The following is a 27,047-nucleotide window of genomic DNA, read 5'->3' as shown; positions in this document are numbered from 1 at the left end:
AAAGTGTCATTTCTTCAGTCTTGTCACATGAAAAGATAGAATAAAATTTTTACAAAAATGTGAGGGGTGTACTTACTTTTGTGAGCTACTGTATCCTTTCTGCTTCTAAATCTTCTGAATTTTCTTTTTTTATCTCTATTGCCACTTAATTTTGAAGCATTTCTTCACGATATTAAATATAAGGATATAAGAATTTCAAGCTGAAATTTAACTATTTTGCTATCTCTGGTTCATCGCTCCCCCCTCATCAACACGCTAATGTATATGCATTGCTATGTATTTACACAACCAATTTTATTATGTTTTATTCTAGACGTCTTCCATCCTCTACGTCTCAGACTCCTGTGCCGATGTGACCGAGACCAGCAAATCAACATGTTTCCATCATTGAGTGATGATATTACCATGGGGGTAGCAAGAGATGTGTCATGGTCTACAGAACAATGACGTGTCCTTATTTCCATTGGAAAGGTTTATATGAGCTTTCCATTTGGTGTTCACCAGCTTCTCTTACGGTCGTCAACTGTGGACCTAAATACCACGTTACCCGGCATTATGATACAAGATCTTCTCTCTTCTATAAAACAAAATGGGCCAGCATTGGTAGGGAACAATGACCGCCATGTCCAAGATGTGATATCATTCCGTCCCTGTGTTAGGAAAGAGCCGGTCTGATTTATCGTTGGTTTGGCTTGTTAGAAGCCAACGCTGGTTCCCGGTTAAACATCTGAAATGTCTTCTCTTTCGTGAACCTAAAAGGACTATCTTCCAGGGGACATCACAAAATTCCCTCACTATAACTCCAAAGGATTCCAGGGAATCATGGGTTTCAGATGACTATAACGTAATCATAGCAAATCTATGTTGGCTGAAGGAAGAAGACTGGACTACGAAAACCAAAACTCACCATTTACCCTTAGTTTCTTATATGTTCTTTGGCTAGTTGTCCAATATAGAAAAGAGTTCCGTGGACTAAAACGCCATTCATGCAAAAAACGTATGGACTGATTTGGTCCGTCACTCTTGGAGGGTTGGGGAAACGTCGATGTGAATGGAAGAGGATATGGTTGGTGACCTTCTAACTACAGCCGGGGTGGTTAGTTGACTCTACGTTAGACCAATGCGGTATCAGGAGATATGGCTGTGGGATGAAGATGCCAGATTGAGACTCCAAAAGGTGGGTCAACGGAATTGTTTATCTCTGATTATTATTACACTTTACATCAACCAACAGGAAAGAGCAATAAGAATTTTTTGTAGCTAAAAAAAAAAGAGAAGTAAATTAGCATAAGGCTTGGGTGAAACACTTTCTATATGTTGGGCTAAAGTTTGACCTTCAGTGACTACATTGTGAATGTCCCAGGCCCATTCACTTGACGAATAATGCCCCAGGCCCATTCACTTGACGAATAATGCCCCAGGCCCATTCACTTGACGAATAATGCCCCAGGCCCATTCACTTGACGAATAATGCCCCAGACACATTCCCCGCAGAAAGTTATTTTTCTTTTATGTACATCAGGGGTCCCCTCACTTTTTAGTATGAGGATCACATTGTATATTTTACAAATATTCATATACTAAATGAATGAATACGTTTAGATGTTTTATATTAGAGTACCAATTACAGTCCCTCCTCACATCAGAGACTGCCTTACATCAGAGTCCCCATCAAAGTTCCTCTTACTTTAGGGTCTCCATCCGTGCCCGCCTTACATCAAGGTCCTAATTGGAGTTCCCCTACCATCAGGTCACCCGCCAGAGCCCCCCTTACATCAGAGTTCCTTCAGAGCCCCCCCCTTACATCCGGTTACTCATCACAGCCCCCCTACATCAGGATTCCATCAGAGCACCCCTTTATATCAGGTTACCCATCAAAGCCCCCTTTACATCTGGTTACTCATCAGAGCTCCCCTTACATCCGGGTCCCATCAGAGCCCCCCCCCCCTTTACATCAGTTTACCCATCAAAGCCCCCCTTACATGAGGTTACCCATCAGAGCCCCCCTTATATCAGTGTTCCATCAGAACTCTCCCTTACACAGGGTCCCCATCAGAGCCCTCTCCCCTTACATCAGATTACCCATCAAAGCCCCCTCCTTACATCAGGTTACCCATCAAAGCCCCCTTACATCAGAGTCCCATCAGAGCAACCCCATAACATCAGGTTACCCTTCCGAGCCCCTCTTACATTAATGTCTCCATAAGAGTGCCCCTTACATCAGGGTCCCCATAAGAGCACCCCTTACATCAGGGTCCCCATAAGAGCACCCCTACATCAGGGTCCCCATAAGAGCACCCCTACATCAGGGTCCCCATAAGAGCACCCCTACATCAGGGTCCCCATAAGAGTGCCCCTTACATCAGGGTCCCCATAAAAGCACCCCTACATCAGGGTCCCCATAAGAGCACCCCTTACATCAGGGTCCCCATAAGAGCACCCCTACATCAGGGTCCCCATAAGAGCACCCCTACATCAGGGTCCCCATAAGAGTGCCCCTTACATCAGGGTCCCATCAGATCCCCCCCTTACATCAGGGTCCGAACAGATCCCCCCTTACATTAGGGTCCCATCAGAGAAATCCCTTACATCAGGTTACCCATCAGAGCCCCCCTTACATCAGGGTCCCATTAGAGCCCCCCCCCCTTAAATCAGGGTCCCATTAGAGCCCTTCTTACATCAGGGTCCCATCAGACGCCCCCTACATCAGATTACTCATCAAAACCCTCCCCCCTTATAATAAGGTTACCCATCAGAGCCCCCCTTACATCAGAGTACACCATAGGAGTCCCCCTTTACATCAGGGTTGCCCTTACATCAGATTCCATAACAGTCCCCCCCCCCCGCCTTACATTAGGGTCCCCATCAGAGCTCCTGCTGAAATAGGGTCCCCATTAGAGCCCCCCCTACATTAGGGTCCCCATAAGAGAACCCTTACTACAGGGTCTCCATCAGAGACCCACTTACATTGCAGTCCTCCTTTACATCTGCATCTCCATCAGAGACCCTCTTACATCAGAGTCCCCATCAGAGTTCCCCTTATGTTACAGTCCCCATCACAGCCCTTACAATCAGATTCACCATCAGTAGTCTGCCCTTACATCAGGATCCCCATCAGAGCCCTCTTTACATCTTTGTAGTCCCCCTACATTTACTCTCTGGACATTGGCTGGACACTTAAACTTCCATTGTGGCTCCTTGACAGTTAAGGTTCTAGTGGTATCTCAGTCTTAGAATTCAGGGCGGGTCAACGGAAAAGTGGAAAGTTTCCCGGGTACCACCTGGCTCAGTCACTCAACTTTTCCATGTGAGGGACAACTGCAGTCCCAAATTAGCACTCCTTAGCAGCCAGTATATTCAAGGGGACCTCCCAGGAGGAGGGACCTTGAAGCTTTCCAAACCCTTGGGCCCTAAGGCTTAGGATACACAGGCATCCCCACAGGGCAAAATCCCAGGAGGGTAGACCATGAGCCAGGAAATGCCTCAGATATATAATAACGCTTCCAGCATGTGCCAGCAGCACCCCCAACCCTCCTGATTGGCCAGGTATTCCTAAACACAATTATATCTCTACCACACCCTGCTGGACAACACTCACACAGTGACTAGGATGATACATGCTTAGGGAACACTTGCAGAGACACAAGACCCCAAGAGTGACCTACAACCACAAGAATGGAGGTTGGTAACTACAGTCAGGTCCATAAATATTGGGACATGGACACAATTCTAATCTTTTTGGCTCTATACACCACCACAATGGATCTGAAATGAAACAAACAAGATGTGCTTTAACTGCAGACTTTCAGCTTTAATTTGAGGGCATTTACATCCAAATCAGGTGAACGGTGTAGGAATTACAACAGTTTGTATATGTGCCTCCCACTTTTTAAGGGACCAAAAGTAATGGAACAAATTAACAATCATAAATCAAACTTTCACTTTTTAATACTTGGTTGCAAATCCTTTGCAGTCAATTACAGCCTGAAGTCTGGAACGCATAGACATCACCAGACGCTGGGTTTCATCCCTGGTGATGCTCTGCCAGGCCTCTACTGCAACTGTCTTCAGTTCCTGCTTGTTCTTGGGGAATTTTCCCTTCAGTTTTATCTTCAGCAAGTGAAATGCATGCTCAATCGGATTCAGGTCAGGTGATTGACTTGGCCATTGCATAACATTCCACTTCTTTCCCTTAAAAAACTCTTTGGTTGCTTTTGCAGTATGCTTCGGGTCATTGTCCATCTGCACTGTGAAGCGCCGTCCAATGAGTTCTGAAGCATTTGGCTGAATATGAGCAGATAATATTGCCCGAAACACTTCAGAATTCATACTGCTGCTTCTGTCAGCAGTCACATCATCAATAAATACAAGAGAACCAGTTCCATTGGCAGCCATACATGCCCACGCCATGACACTACCACCACCATGCTTCACTGATGAGGTGGTATGCTTTGGATCATGAGCAGTTCCTTTCCTTCTCCATACTCTTCTCTTCCCATCACTCTGGTACAAGTTGATCTTGGTCTCATCTGTCCATAGGATGTTGTTCCAGAACTGTGAAGGCTTTTTTAGATGTTGTTTGGCCAACTCTAATCTGGCCTTCCTGTTTTTGAGGCTCACCAATGGTTTACATCTTGTGGTGAACCCTCTGTATTCACTCTGGTGAAGTCTTCTCTTGATTGTTGACTTTGACACACATACACCTACCTCCTGGAGAGTGATCTTGATCTGGCCAACTGTTGTGAACGGTGTTTTCTTCACCATGGAAAGAATTCTTCAGTCATCCACCACAGTTGTTTTCCGAGGTCTTCCGGGTCTTTTGGTGTTGCTGAGCTCACCGGTGCGTTCTTTCTTTTTAAGGGTGTTCCAAACAGTTGATTTGGCCACACCTAATGTTTTTTCTATCTCTCTGATGGGTTTGTTTTGTTTTTTCAGCCTAATGATGGCTTGCGTCACTGATAGTGACAGCTCTTTGGATCTCATATTGAGAGTTGACAGCAACAGATTCCAAATGCAAATAGCACACTTGAAATGAACTCTGGACCTTTTATCTGCTCCTTGTAAATGGGATAATGAGGGAATAACACACACCTGGCCATGGAACAGCTGAGCAGCCAATTGTCCCATTACTTTTGGTCCCTTAAAAAGTGGGAGGCACATATACACACTGTTGTAATTCCTACACCGTTCACCTGATTTGGATGTAAATACCCTCAGATTAAAGCTGAAAGTCTGCAGTTAAAGAGCATCTTGTTTGTTTCATTTCAAATCCATTATAGAGCCAAAAAGATAAGAATTGTGTCGATGTCCCAATATTTATGGACCTGGCTGTAGATGTCTAACCAAGTTCCATGCAGTATCAGCCCTGCCTTAATTGAAGAGTATGTCCAGACATTACCCCAAACCTCCTTTCCCACCTCCAGACCTTTTTTTCTTGAACCTTGTTTATGTAACGTGAAACAGGTTTTTTCACTGCTGCTGACATCATCACCAGGCTTATAAAACTCTTGTAGGATCAGCTACTGATAGCTCAGTTCCTACTCACATAGGTACACCCCCAGAACTACATTGCCCAAGAGCTCTTTCTTTAAAAGAGGGAAATACATATGCAAGGGAGCTGTCAAAAGATTTGTGTTTCTGTCCATTCAGTCCTGAAATTTATACAGCTTTGCCGCATACACCGATCAGAGATAACATTATGAGCACAGACAGGTTAAATTATTAACATGGATTATCTGGTTACAATGGCATCTGAAAGTGAGTGGGATATATTTGACAGTAAGTGAACATATTGTCCCTGAAGTTGATGTGTAGAAAAAAATGGGCATTACAGGTTGTTGTGTATGGGGCTGCATAGCTGCAGACTGGTCAGGGTGCCCATGCTGACCCATATCCACAGCCAAAGGCCCCTGCGATGGGCACCTGAGCATCAGAACTGGACCATAGAGCAATGGAAGAAGGTGGCCTGGTCTGATGAATGATGTTTTCTTTTCCATCATATGGGTGACCGGGTGTGTGCTTCACTTACCTGGGGAAGAGATGGCACTGGAATGCAGTATGGGAAGAAGGCAAGCTAGGGGAAGCAGTGTAATGCTTTGGGCCTTTGCTCATGCATTTTGTCAGCTCTGCTTTCGGCATCATTACACTGTGAATGAAGGATGCTTTATGGACCCGGGGTGGGTCCATAATGTCCTGCACTCACAGTATATCCTCAGTCTTCTGGGAAAAACGATGCTGGGCATCATTAAACCTAGCAGACTGAGGACATCTAGTGGAAAAAGGTAGTCCTGCAGGGATCAGCTCTGGATTGTAAGGTCTTGGAGCATCATCTAGCCCAGGGGTGTCCAAGCTGTTGAATTTTCCAGGCCACATTGGAAGAAGAGGAATTGTCTTGGGCCGCATTTGCTTGAGCATGGCAGCCTGTTCTTTTGAATTGGCTGCTGTGCCTGCGCTTTATGCAGGAAATGGGTTCCTGCACCATCACCACCACCAGCGGTCAGGAAATACACCATGCAATTTCCTGTCTCTTCCACGCTGCATTTGTAGATGTGTAGGAGTGCCATTAGGAATGACTGGCAGCCCTGCGCATCTGTAAAGGGCAGAGTTTTGGCTGCGGGTGGTTGCGGGAACAGCTGCGATTTCTGCACCCGCAGTAGTGTGAACCTTGCCTAAATTCATGGACAGTTTGTAAAATCTGTGATCTGCGAATGTCTGTAACAAACATTCCTGGACAGATTTAAAAGTCATGGATTTTACAAACTGTCCTTGAAGTTAATTGCAGATTCCAACCATGGTATTTGCTGTGTGGGGGCTTTTTAGGATCAGAGCAGCCCACCTCAACACCCCTTTAGCTGTGCTCATTCCTTTATTGGTGGCTTGTGTACAATCAGGTATACAGGGCATCCCCTGTAGCCCTCCATGAGTGCTCATCGCCAAGGCCTGACTGTCCCTGGCCCCAGGGCTGTCATAATGCATGGGCACCCCTGGGCACTGCCCAGGGGCCCCAGGTGCATGGGGGCCCCATAATAATTGCTCATTACATTGTACTTGTCAACTGTCCCGGATTTGCTGGGACAGTTCTACTTTTTACTAAGCTTTCCCACAATGGCTGTGTTCCAGGCAGCGTCCTGGAACCTGTACTGTGCCTTCCTGATCCCAGTATTGTGCCCTCCTGAGCCCCCCTTCCCTTTACTGTGCCTACCTGATCCCAGTATTGTGCCCTCCTGAGCCCCCCTTCCCTTTACTGTATCTTCCTGATCCCAGTATTGTGTCCTCCTGACCCCCCACCCCTTTCCCCTTTACTGTGCCTTCCTGATCCCAGTATTGTGCCCTCCTGAGCCCCCCTTCCCTTTAGTGTGCCTACCTGATCCCAGTATTGTGTCCTCCTGAGCCCCCCCTTCCCTTTACTGTATCTTCCTGATCCCAGTATTGTGCCCTCCTGAGCCCCCCTTCCCTTTAGTGTGCCTACCTGATCCCAGTATTGTGCCCTCCTGAGCCCCCCCTTCCCTTTACTGTATCTTCCTGATCCCAGTATTGTGCCCTCCTGAGCCCCCCTTCCCTTTAGTGTGCCTACCTGATCCCAGTATTGTGCCCTCCTGAGCCCCCCCTTCCCTTTACTGTATCTTCCTGATCCCAGTATTGTGTCCTCCTGACCCCCCACCCCTTTCCCCTTTACTGGGCCTTCCTGATCCCAGTATTGTGCTCTCCTGAGCCCCCCCTTCCCTTTACTGTATCTTCCTGATCCCAGTATTGTGTCCTCCTGACCCCCCACCCCTTTCCCCTTTACTGGGCCTTCCTGATCCCAGTATTGTGCCCTCCTGAGCCCCCCTTCCCTTTAGTGTGCCTACCTAATCCCAGTATTGTGCCCTCCTGAGCCCCCCCTTCCCTTTACTGTATCTTCCTGATCCCAGTATTGTGTCCTCCTGACCCCCCACCCCTTTCCCCTTTACTGGGCCTTCCTGATCCCAGTATTGTGCTCTCCTGAGCCCCCCCTTCCCTTTACTGTATCTTCCTGATCCGAGTATTGTGTCTTCCTGACCCCCCCCCTTTCCTCCTTTACTGTGCCTTCCTGATCCCAGTATTGTGTCCTCCTGACCCCCCTCCTTTATGTACTGTGTCTTCCTGATTCAAGTATTGTGCCCTCCTGATCCCCCCCCCTTTACTGTGCCTTCCTGATCCCAGTATTATGTTCTCCTAACCCCCCCTTCCCTGTACGGTGCCTTCCTGATATCAGTATTGTTCCCTCCCAACCCCCCCCCCCCTTTACTGTGCCTGCCTGATCCCAATATTGTGCCCTCCTGACCCCCCTTCCCTTTACTGTGCCTTCCTAATCCCAGTATTGTGGCCTCCTGACCCCCCCCCCCTTCCCTGTACTGTGCCTTCCTAATCCAAGTATTGTGCCCTCCTGACCCCCCCCCCCTACACTGTGCCTTCCTGATCCCAGTACTGTGCCCTCCTGACCCCCCCCCCCCTTCACTGTGCCTTCCTGATCCCAGTACTGTGCCCTCCTGACCTTCCCTGTCCTATACTGTGCCCTTCTTATCCCAGTATGTTGCCCTCCTGACCCCCCCCCCTGTACTGTGCCTTGCCAATCCCAGTATTTTGCCCTCCTGACCCCCCCCCCCTTCCCTATACTGTGCATTCCTGATCCCAGTATTGTACCCTCCTGACCCCCCCCCCCCCTCCCTGTACTGTGCCTTCCTGATCCCAGTATTGTGCCCTCCTGACCCCCCCCCCCCTTTCCCTGTAGTGTATCTTCCTGATCCCAGTACTGTGCCCTCCTGATCCCCCCTCCCTGTACTGTGCCCTCCTAATCCCAGTATTGTGCCCTCCCGTCCCCCGTCCCCCCGCCCCTTCCCTGTGCTGTGCCTTTTTGCCAGTATATTTATTAGTATCAACTTTTTATACTTTAAGTCTTGAGAGTAGGTGCATAAATTGGGGCAGGCTGGTAGGGGCCCCAGTGCATTACTTTGTCCAGGGCGCACAATGCTATTAAGATTGCCCCACTTGGCCCACCCCCTTTAAGTCATTGGATTCCAGTTCTGTCAGTCATGGAGGCTCAGCATCACATGTGGGTGTTACCTAGGGCAGTACCCATGCATATCGGCGTAACCCCTTTCCAAGAACCACCCCACTGCTTGTATCAGAGCTGAGGGTTCTTGAGAAGAGCACTGAGAAAGGGGTCTGTGGTATTTTCTGGAAGCTATGTACAGCACCCTGCTGGCCCCTCCCACAAGCTATGATTGGCTTGCATTGCTTAGAGAAACGTAGAGACCCAGTGATGACGTCATTGCGTCTAAAAAAAGGTATGTAATGAAAATAGGTTTTTGGGAGGGGACCAGGGAACACGAAATACTATCATATTAGATATCTAGCTTTGACAACTTTGTTTTTGCCAGTCAGGTTTCTAGCACCATTTTTCAAACTATACCATGTTGTTCGCAGTCTCCATCATCTGGGGGGTCCAGAGGTCAGACTCCGGAAGATGACCCCCAGCTCCCCTGACACTGTGACACATCTCGGGATAGAAAAGGCTGGAGACATGAATCTGCTGTACAGGAAGAGCCGGGTGGAGTGGAGACAGAAAGAAGAGGAGCCCAAGAAAAGGTAGGACGGGGCCAAACCCTCCCCAGTTTGGCATGCAAATTTTTCTGTCTTGGCAAAATTGACTCAGAAGAATAAAAAAAAGGCTTTAATTTGTTCACATGCCACGGTGAGAGTGATCGGTAGAGCAAATAAAAACCCGAGGGTCTAACCCTTTACCTTCTCTATTCATAACTGGGAAGATAATGTTTCTGGCAGCAGAATCCACAGAAGATGAGATCCTTTACAGAAAAGAATCCAACTTGACTCCACCTAAAGTAAAGAATCCAAATCCTACCTAGTCTTAGAGCAATAAATCCATGAGATGATTACTGTCGTAATATTAGATATAGAATCATCTGAGGCGTAACTAGAACCTACAGGGCCCCCGGTGCAAGAAACCATCAAGGGCCCCCCCCTGGCCCCCAACCAGGGCTCTTCCCACTGATCCCAGGGACCTTTACTCCCATCGCAGGACCCTTTGTTATGGTCCCACAGCAGGCCACCTTCCTGTCCACAGTGTCAAGTTCTTACCTTGCCCACCTGTTGGCAACCATCTGGATATATGCAGACTGCTGCCTCTTATAGACTCTGATTACATCATCACTTGCCTGCTGCCTGGGCGTCGCACAGTGATGATGCTGCACACCTGACTATATCTTGGGTGCCAGAAACCAGAAAGCAAGCTACTCACTAGGGGGGGAACCTCTGGGTGAGTCTAGGATGGAAAAGGACTTGGGGGTACTGGTAGACAACAGGCTTGGCAGTGGCATGCAATGCCAAGCAGCTGCAAGCAAAGCCAACAGAATACTGGGATATATAAAAAAGGGGATTCACTCCAGAAATAAAGAGATTATTCTCCCACTCTACAAGACTCTGGTCCGGCCACATCTGGAGTATGCTGTCCAGTTCTGGGCACCGGTCCTCAGGAAGGATGTGCTGGAACTGGAGAAAGTCCAGAGAAGGGCAACAAAAATAATTAGGGGAATGGAGGACATCAGCTATGAGGAAAGACTACAAGCACTGAACCTATTCTCTCTGGAGAAGAGACGATTGAGGGGGGATATGAGATCAATGTACAAATACTGTACTGGCAACCCTAGCATAGGGAACAAACTATTCAGAGAAAGGGAATACAATAAGACATGTGGCCACTCACTAAAACTAGAGGAAAGGCAGTTTAACCTTAAAATACGCAGGGGGTTCTTCACTGTAAGAGCAGTAAGGATGTGGAATTCTCTTCTGCAAGCAGTCGTATCAGCAGGGAGCATCGATAGTTTCAAAAAACTATTAGATGTGCACCTTAAAGACCAAAACATACAGGGGTATACAATGTACGGTTAGCAGCAAACACACACACATCATAGGTTGAACTGGATGGACTGATGTCTTTTTTCAACCTCACTAACTATGTAACTATATATCTATCACCTGATGGGTTGCAGTCCTTGCCCTTGTGTTTGTGCTCCAAGGTGTATCTCTGCTAGCAGTCTTCTGTTCTCCATGTTCCTCCATGTATGACCTGGGTTGGCTGAGGACTCTCCTGATTCTCGACCCGGCATCGGCAGACGACCCGGTATCAGCAGACGATCTGGCATCTGCAGACTACCCACTTCTGGACTCGACCCAGGCTTGGGTGACTACCACTTCTGGACTTGACCCCGGGTTGTTCCTGCTCCCACTTCCTCACTCTTGCTGTGCGTTTATTGTTGTTTGCTCCAATAAACTGCTTTATTTTACCTGCATCCCCGTGTGATCTGGTTTCCTGGCACCCTGACAATACACAAGGGCCATGAATCCTGATGATGCAGGTGCTCCTACGCTCCCTATGCTGGTTACCAGGCTTGGTCAACAAGATCATCTTTTGGGTCAGTTCGCTCAGGCGTGGCAGACGTTGCTTGTACGCACAGCGCACCTCTCTCCTGGTGCTGCTAGGCCAGTGGTTCCTCCTCTTGTTGCACCTGCTCCTGTTTCCGCTCCTGCTCTTGCAGATGCAGCTGGAGTTGCTGTTACCAGAGGTATGACTGCTTCAGCCCCCCCTCCCGCAGCACTATGGGGGTGAACCGAGTGAGTGTCGTGGCTTCCTAAAGCAAGTGGGCATTTATTATGAGATGGTTCCTCAGGTGTTTCCTTCTGGCAGGTCCAAGGTGGGCTTCCTAATCTCGTTGCTCTCGGACAAGGCCTTGGCCTTGGCGAATCTCTTATGGGAGAATGATAATCCTGTGATACTCGATTACCCAAGTTTTGTTGCCTTCTTTCATGGGGTATTCGATGTGCCTGCTCACTCTGCCTCTGCTGCTAAGCTGCTCCTGTCCATTCAACAGGTTATACGAAGCGATGCCGAGTATGCCATCAAAACCCTGGCAGCAGGGGTGGGCTGGAATAATAAGGCTCTGGTGTCTGTCTTCTCTCATGGTCTCTCCGATGCATTGAAGGCCGAGATTGCGGCCAAGGATCTCCCTGACAAGCTTGAGGCTCTCATTTCCTTCCTGATTTTGATTGATACCAGGCTCAGGGAGAGACCATCGTTTAAGGAGTGCCTTCTACCAGATTGGCTCCTACATTTTCTTTTCAACCCATTCCTCCCTTACCTCCCATGCCTCCTGGGGATGGTGCGTCTGGCTGTGAACTAATGCAGCTGGGGTGCACTCGCCTTTCTGAGGCTGAGCGGGTCTTTAGAAGGAGGGAGGGATGGTGCCTGTATTGCAGTCTTGGTGGGAATTTCATGAAATCTTGTGCGACCCGTCTGGGAAACGCTCGCACCTAAAGTCCTGTCGGAGGCAGATCTTAGGTGGAATTTCCTCGTCCCCTGTTTCCCGTAAAGATAAACCTCTAATCACAGTTGTCCTCTCCTGGGCAGCGGGTTCGGTGGTTACTCAGGCGTTGGTAGACTCCGGTGCTGGCGGTTATTTTATTGACAGTACATTTGCTACTGCAAATTCCATACCCTTGCAGCCATGTGTTTCTCCACTAGTTATCGAGGTGATTGATGGCAGATCCCTGCAACCGGCACAGATTACCCACGAGACTGTTTTGGTTGATATGGCGATAGGGGCTGTTCACAGGGAGTCGACCTGTTTCCAGGTTATTTGGTCCCCACACTACTCCGTTGTTTTGGGGTACCCTTGGTTTCAGAAACACAATCCAACCTTTGATTGGCAGTCGTTCGAAGATCCTCTCTTGGTCTCCACAGTGTGGCACTGTTTGTATCCATGGGCCTGTTAAAGTACTTTGTACCTCATCGGATTCAGTGTTGCCTACTGAATATCATGAGTATCAAGATATATTTGACAAAGTGTGCGCTGGTACTCTTCCTCCTCAGCGTCCGTACGATTGTGCCATAGACTTGCAACCTGGTGCCATTCCCCTTTGTGGCAGGGTTTATCCTCTCTCGGTTGCAGAGAATAAGGCCATGGAGGAGTACGTTGCGCTTGCCCGGGGGCACATTCCCAAGTCCACTTCTCCAGCGGGTGACGGTTTTTTCTTTGTGAGATGAGACCTTGCATTGATTATAGGGAACTCCAAGGGAGGACTGGGAAGGGGGGCAGGGTGGCAATTGCCCCCTGGGCTGCTTTGATATCTGGGTCAAAAGGCCTCACTCAGGGCTGGATTATTGTAGGGGCCAGACACTGTATAAAGCTGCTGGTCGCCGCTACACAATGTTATATTTGCAGAGCTGCAGGGGAGGTATGAGTGTGCAGAGTACGCTCCTGCACCCAGCTGGCACAATACAAACACAGTAATTTCCCTGTCAGGCAGAGTGATCTCCGCCCAACAGGAGCTTCCTAGGCCACTCGAGCGCAGGAGAAATACTGTTTTTCTAGCTTCCTAGGCCCCGCCTGGTGTGATGTCAGGTATTTTTGTTAAGCCTTCTTTTTATGCTATTAACATGAAATTATGTTACCACATTGCATCATGTTTGTCTTGCTTCATAACAACAATATCCATTATAAAACCAGGTGGGCATGGATGGTGAGGTGATTCAGTGGTTCAATGGGCCACTTGACTGGACTTTTCCCCCAGGCCCAAGGCTGCCAGCCCTCCCCTGGGGGCCTCAACCGCATCACGGTCAAGAATGCATACCCGACTCTGTTGATTACTGAATTGTTCGACCGCCTCAAGGGAGTAATGGTCTTTACCAAGCTTGACCTAAGGGTCGTGTATAACATCGTAAGGATCAAGGAGGGCAACGAGAGGAAGACCGTGTTTAATACCAGAACCAGTCATTACGAACCTCTGGTAATGCTCTTTGACATGAGCAATGCACCCACTGTCTTCCAGGAGATCATCAATGATGTCTTTCATGACATGTTGCAGCAATGCGTGGTAGTCTATTTTGATGACAACTTGATTTACTTGGACTCCATCGAATCACACTACCTGGATGACAGATGGGTGCTGCAACGGTTACGTGAGAATGGGCTTTTCTGTAAGCGAGAGAAATGTGAATTCCACCTGTCTCAGGTTGCCTTCTTGGGCTAAATCATTTCTGCTGAAGGGTTCTCCATGGACCCTCAGAAGATTTTGGCTGTTCTCCAATGGCCTTGCCCCAGTGGTCTCCATTCCATTCAGCGTTTCCTTGGGCTTGCCAACTACTATCGGAAATTTATCAGGAACTTCTCCTCTTTGGCTAAACCTATCTCAGATCTGACCAAGGGGGGCAGCGATTCCCACAATTGGACGCCTGCTGCCATCCAAGCTTTCAAGGCCCTCAAGTCTGCTTTCACTTTGGCTCCCATTCTGTCTCATCCCAATCCTGGTTTGCCCTTTGTCCTAGAGGTGGATGTGTCTGAGACGGCAGTAGGTACCCTCCTGTCTCAGCTTCAGACACTTGATGGACCCTTACTTCCTTGGGGGTTCTACTCCAAGAAGCTGTCTTCAGCTGAATGCAAGTACAAGATTGAAGACAGAGAGCTCTTGGCCATTATCCTGGCTCTCAAAGAGTGGAGACACTTGCTCGAAGGTTCTGTGGTTCCAGTTCTCATTCTCACCGATCATAAGAATCTGATGTATCTCTCAGAGGCCAAGAAGCTCACACCCCGTCAGGCCAGATGGGCCTTATTCTTGTCTCGTTTTAACTATGTGGTCTCCTATTTGCCCGGCTCCGAGAATGTTAAGGCTGATGCCTTGTCTCGCCAGTATTCTGAGTTGTCCAGGGAGGACTCTGTACCGACACTGGTCATACCTTCAGATCATATCCTGGCTGCCATCCACACCAACTTAACCTCTCCTCCTGGGGAACAGATCTTGGCTGCCCAATCTGATGTTCCCACTGAGAGACCTGCTGGCAAGTTTTTTGTACCTGAGGGGTTGCGCATCGGACTGTTGCGCACGTACCACAATTCCAAGACTGTCGGTCATCCTGGTAAGAACCAGATTTCCTGGGCTATTTCCTGTAAGTTCTGGTGGTCATCTCTCCGCACTGATGTTGCTGCTTATGTGGCTACTTGTTTGGTCTGTGCCCAGAACAAATCTCTCCTCACCACCTTCCCTTGGGCCTACTGCATCCCGTTCCCAGTGGGGAGTGTCCCTGGTCTCACCTGGCCATGGATTTTATTGTGGAACTTCCAGCGTCTTGAGGTTGCACGGTTATCGTCATGGTTGTTGACCAGTTCTCCAAAATGTGCCACTGTGTTCCGTTTTAAGCGGCTGCCTACCATTTAGGAGCTTGCCTCGGTGTTTGCATGGGTTGCCGAAGGAGATTGTCTCAGACCTTGGGAGCCAGTTTGTCTCCAGGTTCTGGCACGCCTTTTGCTCCCAGTTGGGCATTCGACTCTCCTTCTCCTCGGCCTACCATCCGTAGTCTAATGGTGCCGCTGAGCATTCCAACCAAGCTCTGGAGCAATTTTTCTGCTGCTATATCCCTGACCATCAGGGCAATTAGGCTGATCTGCTACCCTGGGGGGAGTTTGCCATGAACTCTGCCATCAACTCGTCTTCCAAAATGTCTCCATTCATGGGCAATTATGGGTTCCAACCCGCTGTGCTGCACGAGTCGTTCTCACCACAGGACATCCTGGCTGTGGAGGATCATCTTCGTGCCCTCTGTTCCACTTGGGTGCAGATTCAAGAGTCTTTACAGGCTGACCGGAGACGTTTATCTGCTCCTTTGTACCAGGTTGGGGAGAGGGTGTGGTTGTCGACCAGTAATCTCAACCTCACACTCCAAAACTGGCACCCTGTTTTGTTGGGCCTTTTCTCATCCTCCGTAAGGTGAACCCGGTGGCCTATGCCCTTGGTCTTCCCCCTGGCATGCGTATGTCCAATGTCTTTCATGTGTCACTTTTGAAGCCACTGGTTTGCAATCGCTATACTTCTTCACTTTCTCGCCCTCATCCCATTCCTGTGGGCAATCATGAAGAGTATGAGATTAGCAGCATCTTGGATTCTCGTCTGTTCCGAGGTTGCAGGTTCAATTCCTGGTGCACTGGAATGGAAGGGTAATGGTCCTGAGGAGCGCTCCTGGGTTCTCTCCACTGATGTTCATGCTCCCGCCCTTCTCCGAGCTTTCTATGCTCGATTTCCGTAGAAACCGTTTTTTGCCCAGCGGAGGAGGGGCCATTGAGAGGAGGGTTCTGTCAACCTCTTACCTTGCCCTCCTGTTGGCAGCCATCTGGACATGTGCAGACTGCTGCCTCTTATAGACTCTGATTGCATCATCACTTGCCTGCTGTCTGGGCGTCACACAGTGATGATGCTGCATACCTGACTATATCACCTGAGGGGTTGCAGTCCTTGCCCTTGTGTTTGTGCTCCAGGGTGCATCTCTGCTGGCAGTCTTCTGTTCTCCATGTTCCTCCATGTGTGACCTTGGACCTTGCTTGGCTGACCACTCTCCTGGCTCTCGACCCGACATCGGCAGATGGCCAGGCATCGGCAGACTACCCACTTCTGGACTCGACCCCGGCTTGGATGACTACCCGCTTCTGGACTTGACTCCGGGTTGTTCCTGCTCCCACTTCCTCACTCTTGCTGTGCGTTTATTGTTGTATGCTCCAATAAACTGCTTTATTTTACCTGCATCCCCGTGTGGTCTGGTTTCCTGGCACCCTGACACACAGTGACAGGAAGCCAAAGCCCAGTCGCAAGTGTGACCTTTGTGACCCTGGTAGTTCCACCACTGGTGTCAGTACTTTTTTATTTCTGTCGTTTTTTTTTTTTTTTTTACCATTTTATTTTTTGTTATTTTTTACATATTTTAAGACCCCCATTGGGGGGGCTTTGTTGAAATATCAGGGGTCTAAACGGACCCCTGATGTCCCACTTATGAGACAGGGAAAGTGACTGAGGACAAATTCATCAGTCACTTTCTCTGCAGCCTTGGCCCTGTACAGTGCTTCCTGTTCATTCATAAACTGAGGCATAGTAAACACAGTTTACTATGCCTCAGCTATGAATGAAAAAAATAAAATAAAACAGGTACCGATCACTGATACATTTACCGGCCACTTCCCTGCTCTCCATCCTGACAGATCCCCCGCAGCATCCCGCCGAAGGGGGTACCAGGGGAGCACACAGGGGCCCAGGGCAGCAGGACAGGGATAGGGAGATGGCAGGAGTGGCATGTAGAGGAATCAATGCCCTCCATTTCCCTCCTGCAGCCGCTGAATGTCTGTGAGAGGAAGAGGAGGAGAAGCAGACATTTAGCCGCTACATGGAGGGATTGGTTCCTTTTTCATGCCGCCACCCTCCTATCCAGGCGTACGGGGGGAGGCTCGGGCCAGGGGATGAGTGGCGGTGATCACCGCCGCTCTTCCCCGATCGTCGGGGAATCGAGTGTGGAGATCCGCCCGCTTGTGTAAACAGAGCGGGCGGATCTCCTAAGTGACAGACAGTGACAGATTGCAGGATCTAGCATAGCTGAACCTGCGATCTGTCCCTGTGTCACATAGTCCCCTCCCCCCACACACGTCAGTAAGCACCAGGCATACATTAACCCCTTGATCACCAATAAAAGTTAACCCCTTCCCTGCCAGTGTCATTTTTACAGTAACAGTGCATATGTATAGCACTGATTACTGTAGTAATGTCACTGGTAACCCCAAAAATGTCAGTCAAGGGTCCGATCTGTCCGCCGCAATGTCGCAGTCCCACAAAAAAAAATCGCAGATCGCCGCCATTACTAGTTAAAAAAAAAAAAAATAATAAAAATTACATACGTTTCCTGTAGTTAGTAGCTGCGATAACTTTTGCGCAAACCAATCAAAATACGCTCATTGCGATTTTTTTTTTTACCAAAAATATGTAGCAGAAAACAAATTGGCCTAAAATGTTAAAAAAAATTTATTTTTACATTTTTTTTTGGGGGGGGGGGGGGATTTCATATAAAAAAATGAGAAAAATATTGTTATTTTTTCTAAATTGTCGCTCTTTTTTTGTTTATAGCGCAAAAAGTAAAAATCGCACAGGTGATCAAATACCACCAAAAGAAAGCTCTATTTGTGGGGGAAAAAAGGACATCAACTTAATTTGGGTACAGCATTGCACGACCGCGCAATTGTCCATTAAAGTAACGCAGTGCCGAATCGCAAAATATGGCCTGGTCAGGAATGAGGTAAAATCTTCCGGTCTTAAAGCGGTTAAAAATACGCTCATTGAGAATTTTTTTGTCAAAGACATGTAGCTAAATACATTTTGGCCTAAATATATGACAAAAATTGAATATATTGGATATTTTTTAACTGTCAAAGTAGAAAGATATTGTTATTTTTTCAAAATTGTCGCTTTTTTTATTAATATCGCAAAAAATGAAAATTGCAGAGGTGATCAAATACCACCAAAAGAAAGCTCTGTTTGTGGGAAAAAAAGGACGTAAATTTCGTTTGGGTACGGTGTTGCATGACCGCGCAATTGTCAGTTAAAGTCGCACAGTGCCGAATCGCAAAAAGTGGCCTGGACGTAAAGCAGGAAAATCCTCCAGTGGTAAAGTGGTTAAATCATCGGGAATATGTTTCTTTTCTCATAAGATCCAAAATATTAGCCATGGCAAGATGAGGTATTGCATCTGATTGTATGAATTATGAGCTGCTTACAGATATAGAATGACATTTCCCGGCCCTATAGAACTGCCTAGAGCAGCCTTTTTCAACCTTTTTTACCACTTTACCACCGGAGGATTTTGCTGTCTTACGTCTGGGCCACTTTTTGCGATTCGGCACTGTGCGACTTTAATTGACAATTGCGGGGTCGTGCGACGCTGTACCCAAATGAAATTTACATCCTTTTTTTCCCACAAACAGAGCTTTCTTTTGGTGGTATTTGATCACCTATGCGATTTTTACTTTTTGCGCTATAAACAAAAAAAGAGCATAAATTTTGAAAAAAATAACAATATTTTTCACATTTTTTATATGAAATCCCCCCCCCCCCCAAAAAATGTAAAAATCAAAATTATTTTAAATTTTTGGCCAATTTGTTTTCTGCTATCTATGTTTGGTAAAAAAAATCACAATAAGCATATTTTGATTGGTTTGCGCAAAAGTTATTGCGTTTACTAACAAAGGGAAAGATTTCTGTCATTTTTGGTGTTTTTTTTTTAAACGAGTAATGGCGGCGATCTGCGATTTTTTTTGCGGGACTGCGACATTGTGGCGGACAGACCGGACCCCTGACTGACATTTTTGACACTTTTGGGGGTACCAGTGACATTACGGCAGTAATCAGTGCTATATATATGCACTGTTACTGTAAAAATGACACTGGCAGTGAAGGGGTTAATTTTATTGGAGAGGGAGGGGTTAATGTATGCCTGGTGCTTACTGACGTGTGTGGGGGGGGAGGTGACTGAGTGACACAGGGACAGATCCAGGGTTCAGCAATGCTGAACCCTGCAATCTGACCCTGCCTGTCACTTCGGAGATCCGCCCGCTTTGTTTACACAGGCGGGCGGATCTCCACACTCGATTCCCCGACGATCGGGGAAGAGCAGCGGCGATCGCCGCTGCTCCTCCCCTGGCCCGACTCCCACTGTGACTGAATACAGCGGGAGCGAGCTTCCGGCGGCGCGCGTGCGCCGCCTAGAAGGGGGAGGGTCTGCCGACGTAGGTCTACGTCGTCAGACCTACAAGAGCCACTTTGCCGCAGTAGGCTCAATGTAAGCAGCGGTAAAGTGGTTAACATAGATGAGTCCTTGAAATAACTTTCCAGTTTCAGGGAATTGCTGCTAAAAAATAACTTAGATCTACAACTCATGATACATTAGTATGATGGTCAGTGGGAAGAATTCTCCTTACTCTTGTAGACATTGTGAAGAATTACCCCTTTATAGATAGCTAGAAAGATCAATGATGTCATTGGGAACTTATCTAATTGCTCATTGCTCAAGAAACCCCTAGCAACCTCTGGAGGAACCCTATTGAAGAAACCTTGACCTAGAGACTGACCAAATTAATATATGGACCCTGCCCACTGCAATCAGGTCATGTTTGGACTGTGATTGGGTTGATGATGCGCTGGGGTTGGAAATCCTAACTCCAACTTAGCTATCAGAACCAGCTGGTACAACCTATGGCAAAATACTTTCTTCACACCCAGTGGGATACCATTTTGTAAGGTAGTTGATCGAGTAGGAAGAGACTTGTAGTGAAAGCCCCACAGTCTGCACTAACAGTAAAGTATCAGGGAGTTGGTGAAGGAGTTCTTGGTAAAAATTGCATAAATTTGCTTGTCTGTTTTTTTTTTTACAGCTCTGGTAAGGTTCGGGACATGGCCTCGTTTCGTCGCCACTTTCGAATGGGCTTTATGACGATGCCAGCCTCTCAGGAGCGGGCCCCTCTCCCTTGTGCTAGTGCCATGGCCCCTCGATCCCTTTCCTGTCACTCGGTGGGCAGCGCACCAGAGGAGAGTGGAAATGAAGGGGGTCCACCTGGGAGGAGGGCTCCGGCTAAACCCAAGAGGAACCCCAGCACAAAACTCAGCTTTGGTGGAGATGGGAGGACAGCAGAGGAACGTAGGCTCAGAAAAGAAGGTAAGAGCAGACAAATACATAAAACCAAGAGTACCTGCAGGTATACCATCATTTTATCCACAGTTCCTCCATATATGTCCTAAATTCTCCTGTCCAATCCATGGCCTACAGATGTGAAGCACTGCTGCTGAGTGTAGATCTATATTGGGTCTTCTTCTGATTATCCTGTTGCCAGATACTGGGTATTTTCACATGCAGCCAGGTGCACACACAGATTTCACTCGTTGTCTCCAATGACCAGTCTATGGATTTGCTTTTTTGTTTTATTTGGATAACCTGGATAGGCGAAGGGACTAGTGGGATACTCCAAATTCAACTATGTACAGGTGAGGACAAATCTCAATTGGCCTCACTTTAGGTCCACTTTAGTGGAACTGAATAGCAGATCGTAAGCTAAAGCCTCCAGGATTGGCATGAGAAGAATAAGTCCTTTGCTTGTGTTAGCAGCAGACTCGGTGAACTCTGTATCTTCAGGGCACTAGCTAGTATCACCTTTAGCTTACACCCAATCCGCTGACATTCTAGCAACAAGAGGGGGATTTTAACAGCAACAGTCTCTAGGATCCCTGTGGGAAGTCTGTAATCACAAGGCCCTTGTCTTCAGGTCACCTTCCTCCATAATACCAGATGAGATCCATGGACATCCTCCCTCAGTTAGCCCTAAAAAGAGTCAGCGGGTTTCAGCATCTGTGACTTTGGCTCTCAGGTCGACCACCTGAGGCCACATGGCAGCATGTGCTGGGGAGAGGCAGCAACCCCCTCCCCACCTGGACTCCACTCTTCAGCCGAATACCAGGAGCCCCATGTGCATCTCAGTCACCTAGCATGCACTGACACCCCCCCCCCCCCCCCAGTGCCTATTGGCCAGGGCTGTACAGATATCCCCTGCTCTCAACTGCATGGTTTCCTCCCACAGTCCAATAAACTGCACTACTATTGGAACAGTGTGAAACATCAAGCCAGGATGAGCAACATCAAAACACGCTGGGCAGGTCCTATCTAAAAATCACAGCTCTCTGTTAAGCAGACAGCTCCTAGATTTACCTAGCTGTCTACCTGTTAAGCAGAGAAACCATATATATATATATACACCTTCCTAGGAGGGTGCTACAGATGTGTAAGATTTCTAGTGCAAAGACTAATATTTCAAAGCAGTTGAAACAATCAAAGCAGTGGTTTTTGAGAGTTAGGTCTGGTAGGGGCTGCTCCATGTGACAATAATACCTTTTTAAGTATTAGTGCTCATTGTATTCTGCATGATGCCTAGATCTCCAAGAGTTTATGTACACTTGTTTTCAATATAACACACATTAAAGTGCCTACTACTTCAACATGCTTTTTAGAAGCTCCTGTGATGCTTTTTTGAAGCTTTAATGAAGTTTGGCAAATGCCCTGTGTGTGTTGATTTTCTATTTGTTTTAAAGGGACCCAGTAGAACCCCTGCTCAGAAGATCCCCTGCACATTAGTACCCCTGTTCAGCAGATCACCAGTTCTTTAGTACCCTTGTTCAGCAGATCCCCAGCTTAATAGTACCCTCATTCAGCAGATGCCCCACTCTGTAGTACCCCTAGCTCTGCTGATGCCCCACTTTGTAGTACCCCCAGCTTTGCTGATGCCCCACTCAGTAGTAATCCCCAGCCCTGCTGATCCCCTACTCAGTAGTAATCCCCAGCTCTGGTGATCCTCTGGTTTGTTGATCCTCCTCTCTCTCCAGTTCCCGCTCATCTCCCTCTATATTGCTACCCCACTGCTAGTTTCTTCTCCTGCTCTAGTCCCCAGCTCTGCTGTTCCCCTGTCGCTCAGTCCTTGTTCTCCAGTATCTGCTCACCTTCTGCTATAGCATTCCCATGTTGCACACCACGTGTGCCATCTGCTATTTGCTCTGCTCCAGTCCAGGCCTCGCTTACCCTCCTGCTGCTCCACGCCCGCATACCAGATGTGACGTCTGCACCAGACACTCCCCCAGAAGTGACTGCCGATGACGTCTTTCTGGTCCACTTGTTGATTTCTCAGTGCATTCTGGGATATCTTGTACCTGTAATACTGCCAAAACATAGTGACGCTACCTCTCAATAAAAGCTCCTCAAAAGCTTCAGGTGCTGTAAGCAAGCATTAAATTAAAAAAACAAGCTGCGCTAATGAGACCTGTTGGGTGTGTGACACACCAAACACCAAATAGATGATAAATCTGTTAGGAAAGACAATGGTGGCATCCAGTGCCCAATGAGCACCCAAGACACTAATTCAACCCCCAAATGTCTGCTAAGTCATAGGTATTAAAGGCTAAACATATACATAAATGATTAAACCAAAGTGCATAATAAATAGTTCTGGCCAGGAGTCAGAAACATACAAATTTCATATAAAGTTCATATAAATAATCATCTTCATAAAGTCCCAGAAATGAGTTCCAAGGTCAGTGAAGTGAAGAAAATACAGTAAGGTTAATCACCACGGTGCTGCACACAAGTGACATGCATGTCTCCTTACCAGATAGAAAAGTAAATATGCCTCTAATGATGGGTTACTCACAGCGCCACTCAGTGGAATCACAACAGCAACAAGCCTCCAGGACCCAGCCACTAGGATGGTGATGCCGATACTGACCACAGAATGGAGCTCAATGTACCATAGAAAAAGAAGGGGACTGGATAGTGTGATACCGTACAGCCTTTATTGGTAAACATTAAAATAACACTCACATGATAGATGAAAAAACTTTGCATAGAAAAAGCCGGCCGGCTCTTGTGTAGCCCGTTCCTCGGGGCAGCGTAGTGACGTCAGCACGCCGTGCCCTACGTGCTCGTCTGCAAAGACTTCTAATGGGGAGTAAGCATTGTCATAGTCTTCTATGGAGGCTTTGGAGAGGCTTTGAAGCACCAAGAAATATCCATGGGGGATATTTGTTTAAAGCAAAGCAGACACGTGTGAACAGGACTGTAAGGTCACCATTTTATTTAGTGACAGCTGCTTGGATTGGCCTTCAGAGTGCTTTTGACAAGTGTATCTAATTCCACATTTTGAAGCAAGTGTAAATGAGCCCTAAAGGGTTGTTGGTCATACTCTACGTAATAACTGGGCATTGTGGGATCTCCGTTGAGTAGGGTAATTTCTTAAATTAAAGTTGAGGTGCTATAGACATTTACCAAGCACTGTGAAGCTTCCTGATGCTGTATGAAGCATGTCTAACTAGGAGGCCACACAAAAAACCCAGAAAACATTGGAGGGATTATGACATAATCCAGCCTGAAATGAACATGGCAAAGCAAACTAGGTTAAACAATAACAAAACAAAAAAAAACATAAAATCTTATCAAATTTTTATGCTAACGAAGTTATATTTCTTTTGTAGGGTCCCTAAAAAGTGCCTCTGACTCTCGCCGGTTGCCACCACAGAAGCCACAGCGCAGCCCACACACGCATCTCTCAGCTTCATTTGATGAGGCCTATGCCAATCGTCCAGCCTCTTCATCTGCCATTCTAAACCCAAACACTCGCGCCTCTTCACCTTCTCCCGAAGAACCGGTCTACATTGAGATGGTCGGCAATGTCTCCCGGAGACCTCCCCCACCTCCCACCCCAGCTCCACCAGAAGAAGAGTCAGATGGTGAAGAAGAGGCTATATATGAGGAAATGAAATATCCAGTCCATGAAGAGCAACCATCCATCCCTCGTCATCCTCAGCGTCGCCGACCACCGCCACCTAGAACTCCTGAGGTCGACATTCCTCCGCCTTTTCCGAACCTTCTGCAGCACAGACCTCCTCTTCTGGGTGAACCATCTGGCAAAGGCCAAAAAGTCACAAAGCCTTCACAGTCTGGGTCATCCAAGCTGCCAGTGCCCCACAAAGAGGTGCCTTCCATAGCGTCCTCATCTTCTGTTCACCTGCCGCCATCAGGTCGTGCCCGCAGCCACTCAACCCCACTACCACCTCAAAACTCTGTCCAGCGCAGGCCAGACTCTGAAACCCCACGGGGGTCAGCTTGCTCACAGGAAAAAGGGGGATCCATGTTGCCTATTCCTCATGGACACGCTCGGGACAAAGCCCTTTCCTACACCATGGTTTATTCTTCCGTTAAGGTGACACATTCACTCCTACCAGCCTCACAATTAGAGGAAAAGACTGAGAGGGAAATTTCAGTCTTGTCCGGACTCATCTGCCCAGCATCCCGAGCAGGAGCAGGGACGCCAATCCCCAGTCGACCTCCGTCAGCACACCTCCACCAGGTACAAGGGGAGCAGGCTTCTCCTCCTGTCTGGACGTACCCTGCAAGCAAGAGACCACCAGCATATGAGAACAGCATAAAGGGCTCAAGAACACCCATCCTTCAGGCCTCAGAACCTCGTGGAAGTGGAACAGGACAGATGGAAGATAACCGAGCAGGTTCAGTGTGGGAGTTACAAAGGAGGATGTCATGTGGGCGTAGAAGTCAACTTGGAGAACGTAAGTCAATGCATCTAAATTTGGTGGAATCTGTTCTCAAAGTCTTCTTTGCCAAACTAGTGCCCATGTTGCAGGCCAGGGCCTAGTTTACTTTATCCAGAAACAAAAAGAGTGATGCTGAGCACCCTGCTCCTGCGGTCAGAACCAGGTCCTCAGGCTGTTTCAATCTAGGAACCCACACTTGGCATCCCGTATGGCTAAGCCTTGCTGCCCTCTACGACCGGGGTGTTCGAAACACTGTAAAAACAAACTCACAAACATGCGTGGTAAATCAGCATATGAATTCCAAAGAACAGCATCAAATGGAAAAGTCCAATGTCTCATGTAGACGGCCATGCCTCTTCCTCAGGCTCTGAGGAAGAGGCATGGCCTCGAAACACGTTAGCCCTCCGTCTACATGAGACATTGGACTTTTCCATTTGATTCTGTTCTTTGGAATTCATATGCTGATTTACCACGCATGTTTGTGAGTAGTTGATTTTAACTTCTGTCATTAAAAAGCCCACTGAGGATAATGCGCTAGGCTGGTGCACCCTTTCTTTGTGTTTGTTCCTAGTTTACTTTATGCACGCTTCCAGTTAGCAAATGACCACAAGGAAGGAAGCTATAATAATGAAAAAAGGGGCGATCTATCCTACTCCACACCCCGAAAAGTTATAGGACCTGGGTCAAAATGCTTAGTTTAATGTATACAGCTTCCTCTACTTTTGCAAATTAGCCATTTTGTTTTTTGATAACATGGCCCAACACCAATGAGGAATCTTAGTAAGGGAGCAACCCACCCAAACATAATACTTTAGTTATAGACTGAGCCTAGTGGGCTCTTCCTGTAAGATCTTCCTGTTGTAATTCCTAATTATTTTCCTGTCCACGTGGAAGTTTTGAGTGTTTGTGTCCTCCTTCACATGTTTCAGCTTTTCCTGTTTCATCAATAAAAAGAATATTTGGAAAATAACTGTCTATAAATGTCAGCAATATATAGAGTATAGCGGAGAACCAGCCAGTAATGAGGATAGAGAGGGCTGGGTCTTAAATAGCCTATTTGGCGCCATTGCAGGCTCTGTATGTGTGAAGTACACATAGGCACCAGATGTGGAATGGCATACCTTATACCATTTTTTTTCAACTTTTTTCAGTCAAGGCAGCTTTTAGAATTGCCCACAATCCCAGGGCACACCAGTCTGACGGTTTGCTCACACTAGGAGGTGGGTCAAAGCATTCGTGTTTTTTTTGCGTGTTTCAGCATGTTACGTTTTTAAGTAGGCTGCTCTATCCTAGTGAAACATGAAAAAAATGTGCTACCGTGATTTTTAAATTGAGCCCCACCAAAAGGCATGGTATGCATTTTAGTGGACGAAAACATGCATGCAATTGGTGGATGTGTGGGGGTGCCATTAGGAAATAATGGAACCTACGTGCAAATGCAAAAGGCAGCGCATTTTTTTGTGGTGCGTAAAAACATGCGTTACCCCACTGCAGCTGGTGTGAAAAAGCCCTGAAATGTTGTTTTCAAGGCAGAATTAAGCAGTCAGTACATTGTAAACCCCCCCCCCATCCCCTCAAACAAACAAAGAGCTGGGGGGGGGCACACCCTGAACATGCATTTCTAAAGCTGGTGCAGCTATGAACCAAGCGACATGCATATATATATACAGAGAATAGCGCACACATGCAAAAGAAATGACTATCAAATATAAAGGCAAAAAATGGGGATTTGGTCCCACCATGTGGCCATATCGTGCTCAAGCCCACCACTACTTCAAAGTACCCCATTGTCAGTGGGTCCTACACTATCCATAAAAAGAAGGATGAATCCAACCTCTCACCATTGGAGATGCTTAATCCTTACTGGGAGTCCCCTGCTATCCCCCATCCCCTCAGCTTGCGTTAATTCCCCACCTTCAAAATCCCCCCCTTGTAGCACAACACCCCCCTCCAAAATGCCCCCTCCTACCACAAATCCCCCCTGCAAAATTCCCCATCTAACACAAATCCTCCCTTCCTCCTAACCCCCCCATGCTTTGCCTTTATCACAGCAAACTTACAGAAAGCCA

General features: G+C 47.5%; 1 protein-coding gene across 1 annotated transcript in view; it reads left to right on the top strand.

Moving 5' to 3' along the window:
• Positions 1-805: 805 nt before the first annotated feature.
• NYAP1 (neuronal tyrosine phosphorylated phosphoinositide-3-kinase adaptor 1) overlaps positions 806-27,047 on the top strand; it is a 54,742-nt gene continuing 28,500 nt past the window's right edge. The window contains exons 1-4 of the mRNA XM_082257198.1: positions 806-1,177; positions 9,445-9,606; positions 20,268-20,548; positions 23,902-24,993. Coding sequence (XP_082113324.1) covers positions 9,485-9,606; positions 20,268-20,548; positions 23,902-24,993 — 1,495 coding nt within the window. The 5' untranslated portion in view covers positions 806-1,177; positions 9,445-9,484. The remainder of the gene's footprint in view (positions 1,178-9,444; positions 9,607-20,267; positions 20,549-23,901; positions 24,994-27,047) is intronic.

Source organism: Pelophylax lessonae, assembly GCF_965119305.1.
Source record: "Pelophylax lessonae genome assembly, chromosome: 4".
Classification (NCBI taxonomy): Eukaryota; Metazoa; Chordata; class Amphibia; order Anura; family Ranidae; genus Pelophylax; species Pelophylax lessonae.
This window is presented reverse-complemented; position numbering and strand designations above follow the sequence as displayed.